The sequence below is a fragment of the Saccoglossus kowalevskii genome, chromosome 4 (assembly GCF_978046115.1).
Source record: "Saccoglossus kowalevskii chromosome 4, keSacKowa6.1, whole genome shotgun sequence".
Lineage (NCBI taxonomy): Eukaryota > Metazoa > Hemichordata > Enteropneusta > Harrimaniidae > Saccoglossus > Saccoglossus kowalevskii.
In genome coordinates, this window is record NC_140644.1 from 33,050,227 (window position 1) to 33,069,423 (window position 19,197).

At 34.2% G+C, this 19,197-nt stretch overlaps 2 protein-coding genes across 2 annotated transcripts; both read right to left on the minus strand.

The window, feature by feature from the left end:
* Window positions 1–1,911: 1,911 nt before the first annotated feature.
* On the minus strand, window positions 1,912–7,026 carry LOC102806096 (acid-sensing ion channel 4-A-like). Its single transcript, XM_085498395.1, has 7 exons — window positions 6,842–7,026; window positions 4,941–5,484; window positions 4,132–4,230; window positions 3,493–3,622; window positions 2,494–2,550; window positions 2,168–2,303; window positions 1,912–2,026 (listed from the first exon to the last, which is right to left on the minus strand). The coding sequence occupies exons 1-7, from the start codon at window positions 7,024–7,026 to the stop codon at window positions 1,912–1,914; spliced, it is 1,266 nt and encodes a 421-aa protein (XP_085354521.1).
* A 4,429-nt stretch (window positions 7,027–11,455) lies between these two features.
* Window positions 11,456–18,794, minus strand: LOC102806209 (acid-sensing ion channel 4-A-like). The gene is made up of 8 exons (XM_085498396.1): window positions 18,592–18,794; window positions 16,097–16,646; window positions 15,508–15,606; window positions 15,166–15,295; window positions 14,623–14,679; window positions 12,283–12,418; window positions 11,859–11,950; window positions 11,456–11,586 (listed from the first exon to the last, which is right to left on the minus strand). Exons 1-8 carry the CDS (start codon window positions 18,792–18,794, stop codon window positions 11,456–11,458), a joined length of 1,398 nt encoding a protein of 465 aa, XP_085354522.1.
* Window positions 18,795–19,197: the final 403 nt, after the last annotated feature.

Genomic DNA, 19,197 nt, shown 5'->3' on the forward strand with positions numbered 1-19,197 from the left:
TATACTATGTATGGTGTAGTATAAGTATGTATAATATGTATTGTGTAGTGTAAGTATGTTTACTATGTGTGGTGCAGTGTAAGTATGTATACTATGTATGGTGTAGTATAAGTATGTATAATATGTATGGTGTAGTGTAAGTATGTATACTATGTATGGTGTAGTGTAAGTATGTTTACTATGTATGGTGTAGTATAAGTATGTATACTATGTATGGTGTAGTATAAGTATGTATAATATGTATGGTGTAGTGTAAGTATGTATACTATGTATGGTGCAGTGTAAGTATGTATACTATGTATGGGGTAGTGTAAGTATGTATACTATGTATGGTGTAGTATAAGTATGTATAATATGTATGGTGTAGTGTAAGTATGTTTACTATTTATGGTGTAGTATAAGTATGTATACTATGTATGGTGTAGTGTAAGTATGTATACTATGTATGGTGTAGTATAAGTATGTATACTATGTATGGTGTAGTGTAAGTATGTATACTATGTATGGTGTAGTGTAAGTATGTATAATATGTATGGTGTAGTGTAAGTATGTATACTATGTATGGTGTAGTATAAGTATGTATAATATGTATGGTGTAGTATAAGTATGTATACTATGTATGGTGTAGTGTAAGTATGTATACTATGTATGGTGTAGTGTAAGTATGTATAATATGTATGGTGTAGTGTAAGTATGTATACTATGTATGGTGTAGTATAAGTATGTATAATATGTATGGTGTAGTATAAGTATGTATACTATGTATGGTGTAGTGCAAGTATGTATAATATGTATGGGGTAGTGTAAGTATGTATACTATGTATGGTGTAGTGTAAGTATGTTTACTATGTATGGTGTAGTGTAAGTATGTATACTATGTATGGTGTAGTATAAGTATGTATAATATGTATGGTGTAGTGTAAGTATGTATACTATGTATGGTGTAGTGTAAGTATGTTTACTATGTATGGTGTAGTGTAAGTATGTATACTATGTATGGTGTAGTATAAGTATGTATACTATGTATGGTGTAATGTAAGTATGTATACTATGTATGGTGTATTGTAAGTATGTTTACTATGTATGGTGTAGTATAAGTATGTTTACTATGTATGGTGTAGTATAAGTATGTATAATATGTATGGTGTAGTGTAAGTATGTATACTATGTATGGTGTAGTGTAAGTATGTTTACTATGTATGGTGTAGTGTAAGTATGTATACTATGTATGGTGTAGTATATGTATGTTTACTATGTATGGTGTAGTGTAAGTATGTATACTATGTATGGTGTAGTATAAGTATGTATAATATGTATGGTGTAGTGTAAGTATGTATACTATGTATGGTGTAGTGTAAGTATGTTTACTATGTATGGTGTAGTGTAAGTATGTATACTATGTATGGTGTAGTATAAGTATGTATACTATGTATGGTGTAATGTAAGTATGTATACTATGTATGGTGTATTGTAAGTATGTTTACTATGTATGGTGTATTATAAGTATGTTTACTATGTATGGTGTAGTATAAGTATGTATAATATGTATGGTGTAGTGTAAGTATGTATACTATGTATGGTGTAGTGTAAGTATGTTTACTATGTATGGTGTAGTGTAAGTATGTATACTATGTATGGTGTAGTATAAGTATGTATACTATGTATGGTGTAATGTAAGTATGTATACTATGTATGGTGTAGTGTAAGTATGTATACTATGTATGGTGTAGTATAAGTATGTATAATATGTATGGTGTAATGTAAGTATGTATACTATGTTTGGTGTAATGTAAGTATGTATACTATGTATGGTGTAGTGTAAGTATGTATACTATGTATGGTGTAGTATAAGTATGTATCTTGACAGTGTAATGCTCCCTTTTATTATTTTGTTAATGTTGTGACCTACAGTTAAAAGTATGTATTTTTCTTACCAATGAAATCGTCATAGGGATATGCCTCTTCTTCAGTAGTTGAATGTACAACCATGTCTTCCATGTATATAGTAAGTGCAACATAGTTTTCTCTGGAAAGAAATATACAGCGGCAATTGCATGTAGAAAAACAATATTGTACAACATAATCATACGTCATATTGTCCTTATAATACATTGCTTTTTGGCGAAAGATTAACATGAAAATCAGTAATAATCGGCTGTCGACTTACCTTAAGAAATCAAATCCCAAATTGTTTTTGGTTTTCATCCTTTTTGAAACGAACATCGCCGGATAGGACGCGAAACTTAGCTTTGATTCAAAGGAGATCTCTTGACATGGTGCTTCACATGAGAAATCACCGGTCGCTACAAATCAAAGGAAAAAGTTGATTATTATTATTGAAATATAAAAATATATATTATGTGTGGATGTGTATTCATTCAAAAAAGATTTTCAAATCACTTAGTTTCATTCTATTTTTCCCGCGCTTTCTAACTGATATTTAAGTAACCTATAATTCCGTAATCTCATGTTAATTTATGTTATAAAACTTACCAATAACGTGTTGAACACATGTTAATGATTCACGCACACTGCATACACGAATGTCACCTGTAATAATAACGTGTTGAACACATGTTAATGATTCACGCACACTGCATACACGAATGTCACCTGTAATAATAACGTGTTGAACACATGTTAATGATTCACGCACACTGCATACACGAATGTCACCTGTAATAATTCGGGAAATCATAACACATAACTGTTAAAAAAACGAATAACGCTGCAATAAATGCGTTGCATATTAAAGATTATTATAAATAATTTGTCTAAGTCGTTTGTCTAAGGCATGTTTATGTTGGCTGGCACTTAGGCCCTAAAACCTATTTGCATTTCTTGTATTTAGACTTCCTTGGATTTACAGTGGTACATACAAACTACCGGAAATAGTGCACCAACACATAATCAGGTTATGAACAGCGGTGTCAGAATACCACGCAATAAGTGTTTGTAAAATTCGCACTGATTGAATGATTATGCAAATTAGTAACTTCCGTATTTCACTGTAAGTTAACACTTAAATAGGTCCGCAAGTTTAAGTTTGTTTATGCTGACGGGTTCGTTGTTTACAATTTTGTGTTAAAAATAGTGTCAACAAGGTGTTTGTCCCCACGGTCTACTAAAGTAATAAACACTTTTGGCATCAAACATATATCAAGTTATATAGTGTAATCATTTCAAATCAAATGGATAAAGCTCTATATTTTTAAACCGAAACTGAGACCCTATGTTTAGCGTTCTGATGGTTGTAAATCATTTATTAAATATATTCCACGTGTACATTTGTACATTAATTACCAGAGAAAATCTGTTTTTTAAACATGTGATGCCATGAATAACGGTGATATGATGTGGTTACACTAATAATACAAGTCTATTTAACAGACACATGCACAGAGAACACCCTGGTATCATTAACACCATTGCTCAAACTGTCGAGTGATTATTTACTTTTCATAAAATAAAGAACTAACACCATCTACGTACCAGGCATGTACACATCTTTACAATTACATGCGGCAATCACGTGATCAGTAATTCGCTCAAGTTGGCAGTTTGGATAGGAATATATATCGAAATACTTCAATGGTGTATCACTGCATTTCAACACTTTTGTCTGCGAATCAATAACAGTTACGGGGTATTAGTGATAAAGACATGACAGGTATGAAAACTATCCGGTTACTTATTTAGTGTTTACGTAATTGAAATTGGAAATCACGTGAGTTTTATGTTGGAGGCTTGTGATTCATGTACATTGATAATTCACTCACACAACTTTAAACATTTCTTTTAAAATGATGTCTATAAATACACCGTTTGAGATATACATTTTTGACACATGTCCAACAGATTGAGTGGTGTAAAACAAAACAGTCGGTTCCATGAGATTGTGTTCCATATATATATATATAGCTGATACTAAGTTTATTTGCAAAATAATTAGTTATATAATATTTTGGGTTCTTATCTTCAAGAGTGGCGATTCATGATTTTTAGTTTGAATGGTGTTTTACTTATAAAGCTTTTCATGCAAGATCATAACCGTATGTGTAATCTTTTAATACATTATTTTCAACTTCTATCTTACACCGATTTAAAGAGGCGTTTTCAGCATGCACATACCTCTTTCATTCTCATCGCAATCGTGACATCCATTCCGGGTGACACAGACATACCCAGCTGACTTACACGAGGAGTATCATGCTGTGCATGTATCAACACCTGGTGACGCAATTAAATAAAACAATCAATAATTAGTTAATTAACTGAGTGACAGTTCAACCTATTTTTTATCATTATTGTTAAACTCATTATTGATAATTTATTAAATTCAGTGACGTAAAAGAGTGGAGGGGCGTCGAAGTTGTTTTGATCTGCTGTCAAAAATGGGATTGTTTATAAGGTTAAACGAAATTCGAAATAACCAACGTCATTTTGACGTCACAGACGCGTTTCGTCATCTTGGGTGCGTGACGTCACAGACGCCTTCCATCGCTTTTGGTGTGTGTTATTGGAAAGATATATGATTTAATGTAGATGTAAACCAGTAGAATGTCTATAAAGTTCACACGACAACAACTGTTAGTTAAAGGGTTACTATGGGGATAACAAAACTACAAACTATTTAGCAAATTGGAAGTGAATGCATGAAACATATCCACAAATGGGTATGTACAGTGGTTTTCACCAAACTATTACCAACCAATATACGTTTGTATAACACACGTAATCACAAGCAACGAGACGGGATTGTTTGGAACAAAGAAACAGAACTTTCTTAGTAACTGAACAAGAACGTACTATTAGAGCAATAGAGAGGAACCAACAAAATATTACTTTACTGAGTTCCATACGTAAAATATTACAACACACTGCAAGCGTTATAACATAGGACATGTATAACTTGCCTAACTTTACTACGTAATACATACCTTGAATCCGACACCATTGTTGTTATTCAGAGGTACATATTCATGTTGTTGGGCATTCATTACTAGGTACAGTCCGTATCTACTGCCTCGGTGTTTCACTCTGAGAATATTGCTAAAGTGCCGATTGAAGGTGTAACATACTCCGAAATCTGTCATAACAGTAGTAAAGTTCCTGGCACTACATGCCGTGTCTGTTGCCCATGTACAATAAACTAGCATTTCATCTATCTGATGCGCCCATTTCCTTGTCTGTTCAGTTCTGTTTTTGTAGTTGTCTTTCTTAGCCGTGATGTAAGACCACTCAATGTCTTGAGCGTTGTCATATTTTGTTCTTTTCAACATGAGCTCCAGCCACGTGCCATTAATGGCACTAGCTCGGTGTCTGTTGTAATTGCACAGAGTGATTGCTGGAAATGCAACGGAGCCTAGGCGGGTACTGTTCATTACTGTGTTAACCGGACATGCCTTGAAACGAGTGAAGCTCCTCGTCATAGCAAACATGAAACCAACACACGTACTTAGAAATAAAACGGTCCATAACGCTCTAAGAATGTAAAAAGAACGAACAAAAATAAGTACAGCATTATTACTTCCAATCAACTAGGAGACAATATAAACTCATAGTTGCTGTCGACATAGGAAGTAAAGTAAGCAAATAACACCGAATAAACGGCAAGGTAAAGACTATGTCTAATTATAGTAAATACGTACTGCGTGCGTGACTCAAACCGGCGCTCGCGTACGGCACCTAATCGCCTAGCTTCACGCCACTACACGTCTTCCCCTCGGCCACCGGGCATCCCCAAAAAAGGATGCTTAATAACCGAGCTTATTACGTGCAGAGAACATAAAACCCGTCCACGCGATACGCGCCACACAGCATGGCCAGAATGCGGCAAAGGCCTTCAGATCTGGCTGTAGTAGGATGGTGAAAGTAATGGTACAGCATTGTAACAGTGAATAAGTACTGAGAAATAATTTTAAACTCATAGTTGCTGTCGACATAGGAAGTAAAGTAAGCAAATAACACCGAATAAACGGCAAGGTAAAGACTATGTCTAATTATAGTAAATACGTACTGCGTGCGTGACTCGAACCGTAATAAGCTCGGTTATTAAGCATCCTTTTTTGGGGATGCCCGGTGGCCGAGGGGAAGACGTGTAGTGGCGTGAAGCTAGACGATTAGGTGCCGTACGCGAGCGCCGGTTCGAGTCACGCACGCAGTACGTATTTACTATAATTAGACATAGTCTTTACCTTGCCGTTTATTCGGTGTTATTTGCTTAGGAGACAATATAACAATTATTCACACAACCGAACTGTTTATGAACTAATTATATAGACTTGTTTCGAAGCTTCTATGAATCAATTATGGGCAGAGGTAAAACAAAGTTAGTTCAGCGAGAGTTTTTTTTTTATATTTTCCACATGTACAGTTCATGAATTTATGACACGTTAAGATTATTTATTGTTATGTAAGCGACAATAACTATTCCGAGATTAGTTGGCAATTCTATGATGTTGTAATTGTCGATGGCTCATATGTAAGATATCAACTTAGCTGAACGAACACAACATGAAATACGAACACATATGAAACGTATGAGGTCTAAGTGTAATACGACAGTAGATGTTTAATATAATGTAGATATAGCTAATACTTATGCTATTGTCTGTTGTTGCTGGGTAACGCCGGTAAATCATAATGTACTTTCAGCAAACACTAAGCTATGGCTTAGTTTTATGTTACTTGATTGATAAGTCGATTATACCTTGCTCCCTGCCACTATTACACACACTAACATACATCGCAAATATACGTGTAGTCTTTAATCAAACATTTTATAGTTACTTATTTACTGTCTTCGTATATTGTTAGTAAGAGTGTATATGTTTCCTACCTTCTGTGTGGGCTGTAATTGATACACATCGTATGACGTATCCCGTGCATTGTCGTTTCCTGTGTGAATGCACGGACGCCATCGAAGCCATGACATCTGTGATCGTTCACCTGTCGCTTGATCGCGCTTTCCCCTTCTTCTGGTTCTGTGATCGATGCGACAGGCTTTTGATTTCCAGTCCACATCTCTATTGTGTTCATTTCTCTCTCAGTAGTATCTATGATTATACAGAAGACTGCAGTGTACTTCTCCGGACGTTAACTATGGATGCAATGCTAGAACACATAAATTTACTTATTCACTCTCCCAGGTGACATACACAGTGATATACGCAATGAATCAACGTATTTATGGTTGGATGATTTCATTAGTAGTCTATAAATAATACCCAATACACAGTGGATTGTGAATTATGTCATCATTTCATGTGTATGGATTAATTAAAAATGGCTAACTATCAATCTAATTAGAATCCATGTTTGTTATTGTTATTTTTGTTTTTATGTATCGTATCTCGGTCGTCTTAGATGCATCTGACCTAATCCATATGGAAATCTCGTGCAACAAGACTAGTTTTTTCAACGAATCACAGAATGCCTTACGAAGATATTATATAACTAGCGCATGCACAATTCAAGATTTTCCATGATGGCAAATTGTGGTGTTAGTCCGCTGCGAAATTGATTAAAGAGCATAATTTAGTTGAATTAATTGTGATGTAAACCCAATAAACATTTCATTACTGTTTTATGCGTCACTCGTCAGGCTGTTCCAGGCAAAGCACCCGACCGTTCACTGTTCACTAACTTGTACTCGACGCAATACCGATAGTTTAGATTTTGGTCCGCATTGTGGATGGGTGGTTGTATTTCAAAGTCTGTTTAGGAATGCTTTAATAGTGAAACTGATAATATTTTACAAGAATGCAAAACAAGTGGTGAAAGTGTCTAATTTCTGATGAAAATCTTCTTCTTCTTCGACACAGTTCACAGCAGAGTAATAGGACTTTGATATAAAAGCAGCTTGTGTAATGCATTTGGTTCCCCAAATGTGACTTAGTTATCGAGTAGTATTATGGTTTTCATGGTGCAATACTAAATCTTGTTTCCAATTTGAAAAGAAAATTATATGACAATTTTATTCAGAAGGGTAAATTTGATTCAAAGATTTTGATTCAATTGAAGACATCGATGACATGGGCAAAGTATAGCCTGGAATCACGTGATATAGCGAGATATTGTACAGTTCAGTATTGGCTCGCAAGATTCTGACTCTAGATCCATTGCAATTCTAGAAGCGAGCTTTGAAGTCAATGAGTAGGTATCTCATAGTATATGATTAAATAATAATGTACAAAATGCAGAAACTGTTTTGGCAAACATCAAGATGTTATAAATTCAGAAAACACATTTTTTGTAGTAAATGTTTTATTTTTATAATTCACGTTGCATATATAGAAAGCACACAATATCTGATATAGTCTATTCAATATTAATACAGTTTTAAAAACTTCATGAAAAAAACAATATTTAAGTACGTGGGCAAAATTGATGTTCTTTAAGTGCTTCTAATATAACTGCAAAGAGTCTGACGTAAACAATCGTGTACACTTAAACAGGACAATTATTCAGGGTTGAAAATGCTTTGATAAAACGTGATATAGTATGTTTAGTTTTATTTAAACCATGGTTTCTGAACACCAAAAGAGTTCAATCAACCATTAACTATTCATTTGACATCCATGTCAGATATAAATAAACTTCATTTAAGGTGGAAAATACGAAATTAACTTACATGTTTGACAGCGAATTAAGTTACTAGTTTAGTTTAGTTTAGTCTAGTCTAGTTAGTTTCTTTTGATGAAATATGCTCACCAATAAGTTATCTTGTTTTAAGTCAAGATGGCGGCTGTCTTTATATTCGTTCGGTTGCCGAACACATATGATATGATGACGATTTTGGTGTATATGGCTAGATGTTACGGGGTAACACATTTATTTATGGTATTTTCAGACGTATCCAGTTGGGATTTCCATAAGAAAACGGTGGCGTGAAATTCACAGAAACAGAAAATTTAATATATCATCACAAAATAAACAAATCTGACAGCGGTCAAGGCACAAACATACCAAGAATTATTGTAATTGAGCAGGCAGTTGTTAAGTAGAAGTAAAAATTGTAATAATATTTTCGAAAAATAGTAGATTGGTTATATCATCAAAATAATAGAGCTAGTAGGAATCGAAAATATATTTTTTTACGAAAAATAGAGATTGTTGATATCTCCACTAAATGTATAAATTATATATGGGAATGTGGGTGAAAACCTACCTGAATATTCACATACAAACTATGGGAAACGTTGTCTTGAGATGGCGATGTACATGCCACGTGGTTCGATTAAATTGGCTGAGGCCACTGATTGGATGAGTATGTACACGCAGCACGCGTATAATGGCTGCAGATTAGTAGATTGGGGCATTACACAGTGTGAATATCATTAAGCCGGTGTTGGTGTATATAACAACTGTTGAGTAAAATAAACATGGCTGATTTCCCATGTAAAATATTCGTTCCACGTCGTGCAATACCGAGCCCCAGGGAATGTATGACACTATGTTTTGTCGTCAGAGAATTTTCTACATATGTGGCTGTAAATGCATTGAAAAACTACTATCTCATTGAGAGTCCACCATGCTAATCATGGTGCCGCTAGTCTGTGTGTGTATGTGAATTACATCGGTGAAAGACTAATGAACACCCGGTACAGTGACACTGCACACATACAAACACCACTAGATATCACAGTTTGGGATGAGGTTTAGTGAAACGAATTGTATCGTTTTGAGAAAGTTCTTTATAATTTAGTTTACCATTTGTTAGATCTATACCTATTACTGTAACATTAGATTGTCAACTAGCATGGTTATCATTTTCTTTGTTTAATGTTTGGTTGATTTGTGTGCTTGTGTATAATAAATGTTTATATACAGTGGCGGATCGGGGGGGGGGGGGTTCTTGGAGTCCAGACCCCCCTGTTGAAAAATGTATTCAATTTGTTTTTTTGTAATATAAAAATAATCATTAACTAAGTCTGGCGATTTTAAAGATTGGATCCCCCCCCCCATTACTTACATGACCCCAACTAAACAATGTCACTTTCAGTCCACTACGCGTATGTCATGATACCAAGTAAATAAAGTGCTGAATAGTGTGTTTTTTAGAGGACATATCGTATAGCTTTTATTATGTATACTGCCTCATATTTTGACACATTATTGATTATGACATTAAATGATTATATACATAAGTTAAATTTACATATTTGAATGTCACCAAATACTGATGCATCAATGTCATTGTAATTCTAGATACAATGTCATTTCTTGAATCAATTATTCACAATGAATTACAATAATCAATGAGAAATATTTGATCTAAATGTCATTAGCACTACACAGTGATATTGTGATAATATAATGTACATTTTATGTAATACACAGTTAAAACACGTTAAGAGATTATTTGCATAGTTTATTCTGAGAAATAAGATTCAAGTGTAAATAATTGAATTAATCTGTAAAAAATAAGTCGAAAGCTAATACAATAATTGAAAGCAAAATGAATATTAATTCTTCATATTTATGGTAGTGAACACCTAAAACAACTATGTGGTTCAATAACAAGAATTGTGTACAGTATTATATAATAAAATGGTAGTTATTTAAGTTAGCTACTAAAGCATGGTACAATAACAACCTATACACCATTTTAAAGTTTAAATACAGACAAATACTGTATGTCGTAACTAGCACCTCAACCACTACCGCATTGGTGTATATCTAAGCTATCAGATAGTGTATAGGTTCTTATAGTAGCATGCTTAGTAAATTTTTGAATATAAGACATGCGTGACATCATACATGCACCATCGTCAATAGTATTGAACGTACAACCTTGCTCTAAGCAAGTAAGTTGTAAAATGTGATTTATTTACTTGAATCTATTACAGTAAAATACGAGCGACTATGAATAGTATTAACAGTTTGTCATATTTATTAACTGCACGCACGTCTTCATGCTACTACTATGAGAGGTGGTGATATGGGAGGTCGATATTTTTCTAAATTGATTTAATGAGGATTTTCTGTGTACGTTCGATATAAAAACAATAACGCGTGACGAGGTATAACATTTATGAGAAGTGATCTTAACAAATATGTACATATACAGCGCTAATAAAAAGTGTAACATTTTTTTGACTCCTAAAAGGCTCTAATGTCTAGGATAGTAATATTCCACCCATAGTATTTGACTGCTCTAACAAGGTTTCCAGCGATACATCTATGTAAATTCGCCAGTAATTCCTGCATAATCGTACAGTATTGAATCCATGTATGTTCAAAATGCTCACTCTAAACTATATTCATGATATTGGAAAAATAGTAGAAAGTTGGTTTGCCGTGAGTGAAAGTGTAATTTGTTATATGAATTGGTGCGATTAGGCAACACGTATTAGCATGAGATATACGCGTTGGAAATATTGTCTCTCGTAGTTCATAAAATTAAAAAGAATGTAAATATACAATTCAAACATAGTAGAGAAGAAGGTGCTCATTGTTTGCGACTTCTATTATACCATCGTCTACAAGCACCACACAACGACATCATAAGGAAATCGAAGAATTCCAACAGTGTCAATAAACTCGCTCCCAGACATAGCCCGAATTGTCCACCGATATCACCTGAAAAATACAATTCATTGTGTTATCTCAGGACGCATATGATTATCAAATACTAGAGATGCTTTACCAGGTAAAACTATACCAATATCCAGTTTGTTTTCATGGACAAATATAATCATATGTGAGAGGCCGAATACTAAGTAAAACAAGTGTAGTTCACATCAGATGAATTATTTTGTACAAACCAACAACCTATTATATATAGTGATTGCGTGACACGGATATGAAATTGACAATACCCGGTTATAATAAATTAGAAAATATTCACTTACCAAGAAAAGCATCATACGTATAGGAGTATTCTTCTTCTGTTGATAGGACGGTAAGATCTTCGATAAAAACACTGATTGCTAAATAATTTTCTCTGGACAAATAAAACAGAGTGAAAACTCGACCGATAAGTAATTTCTGCTGATCTAAAACTGAACGAGTTATTCATAAAGCAAAGCAAAGTCAATGTAAACCTGAATTTCTGATTATTCTACGGCTAATAAAACACACGTATGTTATTGCCATGTATTGACACCATTCATATTTCAAATTGAATGGATTGAATTGAGTAAACTGCATGTTTTTTTTTCAAATCACACATTGCTCAATTAGTATAGATGCTTGCTCGAGACATATGAACTGATATCAAAATAGATACAAGGTTAATTTTCTTATTAAGTCCTCAATATAGGTTTCATGTATTACCTAATTTCAGCTTCTGTTATATTTCTCATCAATTGTATTTTCTTCAGTATTTGTAGAGACGGATAAGATCCATAACTGATGGTAGAATCATAGATAACTTCTTGACACGCCGACTCACATGATAATTCACTCTCTTCTGTTCAAAATATAAATTATACGAATATTACGAACAGAAACACGCGTGATCTGGACATATGACCACAACAGAGCAGCAGGCGACTATAAACAGACGCGCAATACACTTCACCGACTGTTCAAAAAGAGAGATCGAAATTACGTGAAATGGACACAGACATGTAGAGACAAGATGGAAACACCAAATCTCTGTATGCGTACAAAGCCGAGCGGTCATGGTCAGTAATAAGAATGTCATGTCAACCAGCAGTGAGAAGCATTTGCATGGAGCTAATACAAATTATAGGCATATTACGAATACATAACAAAACTTCTAGATAGAACTCCAACCACGGCAACAATTTACAAAATACACCTACAACAGAATAAATTTTATTGGAAAACAACTTAATCTGATTTTCATTAGTGGTAATGTTTTAAGACGTCTAGATAAAAAAATGTCGAATAACTAATAATTGTATTATAAATATGTATTTTTGAAATACAGACCCTATCCCCCGTCTTTCATTGATTGGGTTTTTATGCAAAGGTAACTATTACCTACATGAAGCATCAATGGATTAACAGTACTATATGCAATTGGAAATAATTTTCAATTTGTGGTATCGCACCAAGCGCGAGCACTGCCGCATATATATAAAACAATTAGTGGTATGGTAATATTAGTTTTCTTATCCACTGAGCCAATTATTATACCATACCCATCAAGTTCTACCGATCATTAAATTAGAAAACTGATCATCTGACAAAAACTCCCAGTTGTATTGATTCACTATAAATGCCTACATTTTTTCCTTAATCAATTACTTTAGGAGCAACAGGCATTAATAAACACGTATACGAGATAAGCCATAACACGAATTTGTATATATTGACTTAGATTATTGATTTGTAGATTTCTATTTAGGTCAACAGGAGTTTAACAACAATTATTTTGTAACTGCGGGCAGTCAAAATGAATGTTTTCAAGTTCAGATGACCGTGCATTAACATTCTAGCATTGTTACTCGTAATAGCACAACGCAATTACAATTTAAAGTGTTAATATACGCATCATTGTCAGAATTAATATAAACAATTAATAACAGTACATTATTTTTGTATTTATATATACTTGTCATATACATAAACGGTATAAAACATACGTATCTGAGGAAAAAACATTTAGAAACAGTGTACATGTAATTCACGTAGGACTTTTAGTTCATTGAGTAATGTTGAATCGTGTTTCAATACGGTAAACGACCATACAACGAATGTTGATCTAAAATAACTAGTTTATACTGCTTTTCGTATACAATTATGAGTGTAGAATGTGAAGATTAAACGTCAACCAAATGAGGTTTTTTGGGGTTTTTTTGTATCACGACATACGACCAAACGAAAGTGTGTTGAAAGAGGATTACATAAAATTCATATTTTAATTTTGCCAGCGATGATTAGGGGTCTTAATACACTTCCTAAGTAAATTGTAGGTTCTGGTATTTCCTCCCCTGAAGTTATTATTCATAGCATTTTGATGACGTTCCCAAACTGTTGTTATCTTATTATAAATATTACACAATACTTGCATTACAACAATAGTAATGTTTAAAAACAAGTAGAAATACAATCATACGGTTCACATTTGTAATGGGTGTACAATCCTTTGCCAAAAAACACACAAGTACAAAACAACTGATGTAGTGGCCTACGTTATATAGAGAGCGACTCGGTGAGAGAAAGACTTATGTGAATAAAACTAGGTATTGGCCCTGGGGTTCACATAGATAAGAAATATACTTGATACATATTCACACTTGACAATAAATAATTACATATCAAAACAGCGACTGTTTCCTTAGTGTGTGCCTTTGATTTATGCTAAAGTGAAGATGAACTCAATTGACGCATGCTCTGTAGTGTAGTGTAGTGTAGTGTAGTGTAGTGTAGTGTAGTGTAGTGTAGTGTAGTGTAGTGTAGTGTAGTGTAGTGTAGTGTAGTGTAGTGTAGTGTAGTGTAGTGTAGTGTAGTGTAGTGTAATGTAGTGTAGTGTGGTGTAGTGTATTGTGTAGTGTGGTGTGGTGTGGTGTGGTGTGGTGTGGTGTGGTGTGGTGTAGTGTAGTGTAGTGTAGTGTAGTGTAGTGTATATATGTCTACATTGCGTTTCTAGAATACGAGATAAACATTGGTTTAGTATATTCTATGTATGCAACATGTACTTACGGTAAACTGGATTAGAACAAAAGAATGATTCCGTCAAATTGCACACTCGTATATCACCTTCAAAATAATTGGAGTAGAGGAAAATAAGATATATAGTATGTAGATATACATGAAGACACGGTTTACAATATTATAACATAGAACAGTCTGAATCTAGCCGTCAGATTGGTTGAAACAATGTTTTATATCTGGCACTAAAACATGTGATGATGCGCCGTAACTGAATAAACTGTTTTTAATATCTAAGTAAATCAAGGTAACGCGACTGTTAGCACTGTTCGTGATGACGGCAGGTGTGATATCAACTGCTCAAAAACAGGGAAATTTATTATTATTGCCAAAATAATTGAGCATTTTGTGAGAAAACTCCCTGCGAATTCCTTGTGCGAGCGTGTTATAATAAGGTAATGCAGGTTACCCACGGGTATCTGGTTATCATGTTATACGTGAAACCTTCCCAACTAATAAATACCTGCACCAATATAGAAGTAAGGTCTTTACGTATAGGAATTGTCAACTTGATATCTGATTGTATGCACCTACCCGGCATATATGGTTCTCTGCACGTACATGACTTGGTTGCAGCGAGAGTGAAACTTTCCATTTCGCAGTTTGCCCTTGAATACACATCAAAATATTGCAAGGGTTGATTGGTGCATCTCAACAGCTTAGTCTGAATATGAATAATGAAGTATTTATTTTTATTTGAATTCTCGGTATCCACTACACCACTGTATTCCATTCGTTAATTGTCAAGATGCGGAAACAGTAAATTATGCACACCAGAAGATTATATATAAATATATAATAGTATAAATAGAAAATGTATAGAAAGATTGTATACATAGAGAATGCATTTGTAATCATTTTTATATCTGCCATCACCTGATGTAATCTAAGTGCGATTGTGGAGTCCATTCCCGGTCCGAATGACATTGAAACTTCGTTCACAAGCGGTACGTCGGTTTGTGTATGTGTCATTATCTGAAACAGAAATCATCGAAATTATTAAAATCCAAGCCAAATGTTTCTATATGAGTATAAAAACGAACATGTAATGTAATGGTGCATTGAAAGAAAACTAAAGATAGTGTGTAAACGCATAAAATCTATATATCTCATTGTACTCAAAACGTTAAATTAAACCACGTTACAATAATTATATCCATAAGCCGTGATTTCACTGCTGTTAGCGCACATTACGTAACGTAGATGCTTAATAGCATTAGCCATTGTGTCGGTGAATTTTCAAAATTACTAAGATGCAACAGTCAGGAGGAATATGTCAACAATGAATGTAAAATAGTGTTTTTTTCTGAACCATTGTAATACTTGTTCGTGAGTATATTACTGCAAAGGATACTATAATATATTGCCATAGTTTAAACAGAAAGCTCTGCTTTGTTAAATCGTGGAGGTATAATACCTTCATGGTTAAATATAGTTTATACAATATTCTACTATTTAGTCTTACTTTCACGCCCGCTCCTTTAGAAACACCTGGCATATATTCGTGCTGTTCAATGTCCAATACCATATACAGGCCGAACATACTTCCACGATTTTTCACTGTCAAACCATTCTTCACATCCCCGTTAAACGTATAGCATACGCCATAGTTTGTCATCACATTTGTGAAGTTTTCCGGTCCACACGCAGTCTCCGACGACCACGTGCACGCGATTAGCATATCTTCGATCTGGTGAGCAGCCTCCATTTCAAAAGCAGTCCGGTTTAGGTTAGTTATCACGTCCGTATAATTCGACCAGTCCACCTCCCCTATTTCTCCCTGTACTGGTGAACCGTACATCTTGTACAAAAGATCCTCCGCCCATGTACCGGCCAGGACGCTTTGTCTATATTTGTTGTAGTTGCACACAGTTACAGCGGGAAATGGCACGGCATTTGGATGATGAATTTCCACGACAGTGGTTACAGGTTGAGCAATGAAACGTATTGCGCTGTCTTTTAGAGTAATAACAACACCAGCTGTACCGAGGGAGACAAACAACACCCACATCAACCTGAACAATCATACAAACAAAATGTATATATATTAATAACTTGGGTAAACGACGGCTTTCACTGCTTTGACTCAACTTTGCACTGGATCTTGTCGCGTATGCACTGGTATAAGGTGTATATTTCAAACGAAGCATATGCTATATCTCTTAACAATGTTCAACTAGTGACAGGCACTTTGCAATTATGTTGTTGCAGTCTGTAGTGGAAAAGTATTAGAAAACCACACCTAAAGTGTGTACGTTTGAAAAACGAGCGACTCCGTGCCAGGATGTGACTGGGTTTGCCAAATATTTACATGTTTTAATCAAAGCTCTTACAAGGCTGACATAGTTGCCATATAATCGGGAAACTAAACTAGATATTTAGTATTGGGCATTTCATTCAACAGTGGTAACTTATTTTGAATTAGAGAATTGAATTGACATTGTCCTAATCACTAATAATATACATAATATGCATTTATTCAACTAAAACTACACATTCCATTGTCAATTGTGTTAATTAATTTAATTATAATTATAATTTTTATTTTGCGTAATATCTCGAACTATTATCATTTACAATCAGGATCAAATTGTTTTCGAAAGACTGTGTCCGATAAACACTCATTGCGCATGTCACGTCACACAATAGCGCAGCATTAAAATGGACGTTTTTCACTACACGAAAAAAAACTGCTGGTTTGATGTTACAACTGACAATAATCAATTTAGTCTATAAATAAATCACGCAAGGACGTTTAAAATAGCATAATATAATATAGCGAGTGAGTTAGTACAGTTAAAAATAATAAACAATGTCTGTAATAGAAATATGCAAATTAAACATGTGTAAAGGTTGCCATCACTATTCGGTGCAAAAACAATACAAAGGTTCGTTTTAAAAACTATATGCAAATTTGAAAAAGGAGAAATTACAATATTTTTCATGAATAATTGTATGAAATTTTAGTAGAAATTCAAACATACGATAAACATAAATTGCACTGTGACCACATACACCTCTACATCATCAGAGTTGTATTTAACACATGGTACCATCATATATGTTCATTTTGAATTGATTGCGTCAGCGCATATAGTCTACAATAGTAATAGTGAATCACTTTTAGATCAATTACAATTGCCACGACATTATGAAAAATAATATCTCATACATAATAACTAGTATAAAACTATGATAATGAGGTAATACTAATATAATATTTTCTGTATGAATAATTGAAACAAGAATGGTTGCGATCACAGCAGGTATGTTTTATTTTTATTTTCCCATCACGAATATGTACGCTTTAAAACAACTTCAATTTTCATTGATTTAATTTATTGCCGTTTCTCATTACAAAATAGTAGTTCATTATATATTTATATAGTTTTATATGTGCCATTAGTTTATTACCTTTGCACATGTTGACATCCCGTCCAGTGAAACAATGTTATTACCCCTGGAGAATGATGAACACTTGACCTTGCTATGAGTTTACTATTGTCATGTGAAACGCGCGCGTAGCAACAACGGTCTTAAATATTTAAACACATATAGATATCAAAGTCATTTCAATGTTGTAAAGTACAATGTATTAATTGAAGGTAGTTTTCATGAACACGCAAAATTGAGTCAAACAAGTGAATATTTTCTTAGGTCAATATAATGTTATGGTTGTTAGTGTAATGTATCTTACTTTGTTGTGCGCATTTGCATTTAATAGTGCGCAGTATTTGCACCACGTCGTGTTCGATAGGTGACCCATGCAACATACAACGCGTGCACAAAATGTGTATACATGAATTTGAATACACGTTGGTCTGTGATGTTAAATTAAACATTGCTAACAGGCTGATAATTAGGTATTGGAAAGCCATATAATCTCTGCCTGTTTCCTTCAAAGGAAAGTACCTGTTGTATTTAGTAAATACAGAAACACATGAACTATATACTTTTTACCTGCGGTATATGTTGCTTTTAGAATCCGTTGTAAAACGAATCCCATGCAGGGTTGTCTCCTGGGTAAATTCGCGCAGTCTGTCTCGGCACCTGGGCGCACAGTTCCGTTGATGCGACATATCTTCGTCGCTTGACGGATGGACGTCATTAGTCGTCTGGAACACAGTTTCCATGATGTTTCTCGAGCTGTTGGATGCGTCCATTATGATAGCTCTGAGATGGGCAAAGGTACTGCGTCGCCGACCGATGCGCATGTATCGCAGACACAGTTCAACTGTGACGCGATGTCCAAATCTGAATTCATTACTATAATGCAATATATATATATATATTAATCCAATTAAAATGACTTACAGTTTCTAATAAAGATGTCAGGTATTGTATGCCAATGATATGCAATATTAGAACTACACTGGAAAGTATGATAAAATAACTTGAACATAGCTCCACGTAATTAAATATAGATGAATATCATTCGGTCAATACTTCTAAATGAGTTCTTGCTTGATGCTTAATATGGGCATATATTGCTACCGACTCTTAATGTAAACACAATTTTACAGATTTTACAGGAGTTAAAGGTTACCGTCGGTGTTGCTCTTTGAC

What these genes read in the sequence shown, in the direction of transcription:
- LOC102806096 (XM_085498395.1), bottom strand. Translation starts at nt 7,026, where the DNA reads ATGTGGACTGGAAATCAAAAGCCTGTCGCATCGATCACAGAACCAGAA. An exon ending in ACAATGGTGTCGGATTCAAG is followed by an intron (nt 4,231 to 4,940) that starts GTATGTATTACG and finishes TTGCGTCACCAG; the next exon opens with GTGTTGATACATGCACAGCA. An exon ending in TTGCGATGAGAATGAAAGAG is followed by an intron (nt 3,623 to 4,131) that starts GTATGTGCATGC and finishes ATTGATTCGCAG; the next exon opens with ACAAAAGTGTTGAAATGCAG.
- LOC102806209 (XM_085498396.1), bottom strand. Translation starts at nt 18,794, where the DNA reads ATGGACGCATCCAACAGCTCGAGAAACATCATGGAAACTGTGTTCCAG. An exon ending in AAAAGCAACATATACCGCAG is followed by an intron (nt 16,647 to 18,591) that starts GTAAAAAGTATA and finishes ATGATTGTTCAG; the next exon opens with GTTGATGTGGGTGTTGTTTG. An exon ending in CAGAGAACCATATATGCCGG is followed by an intron (nt 14,680 to 15,165) that starts GTAGGTGCATAC and finishes ATTATTTTGAAG; the next exon opens with GTGATATACGAGTGTGCAAT.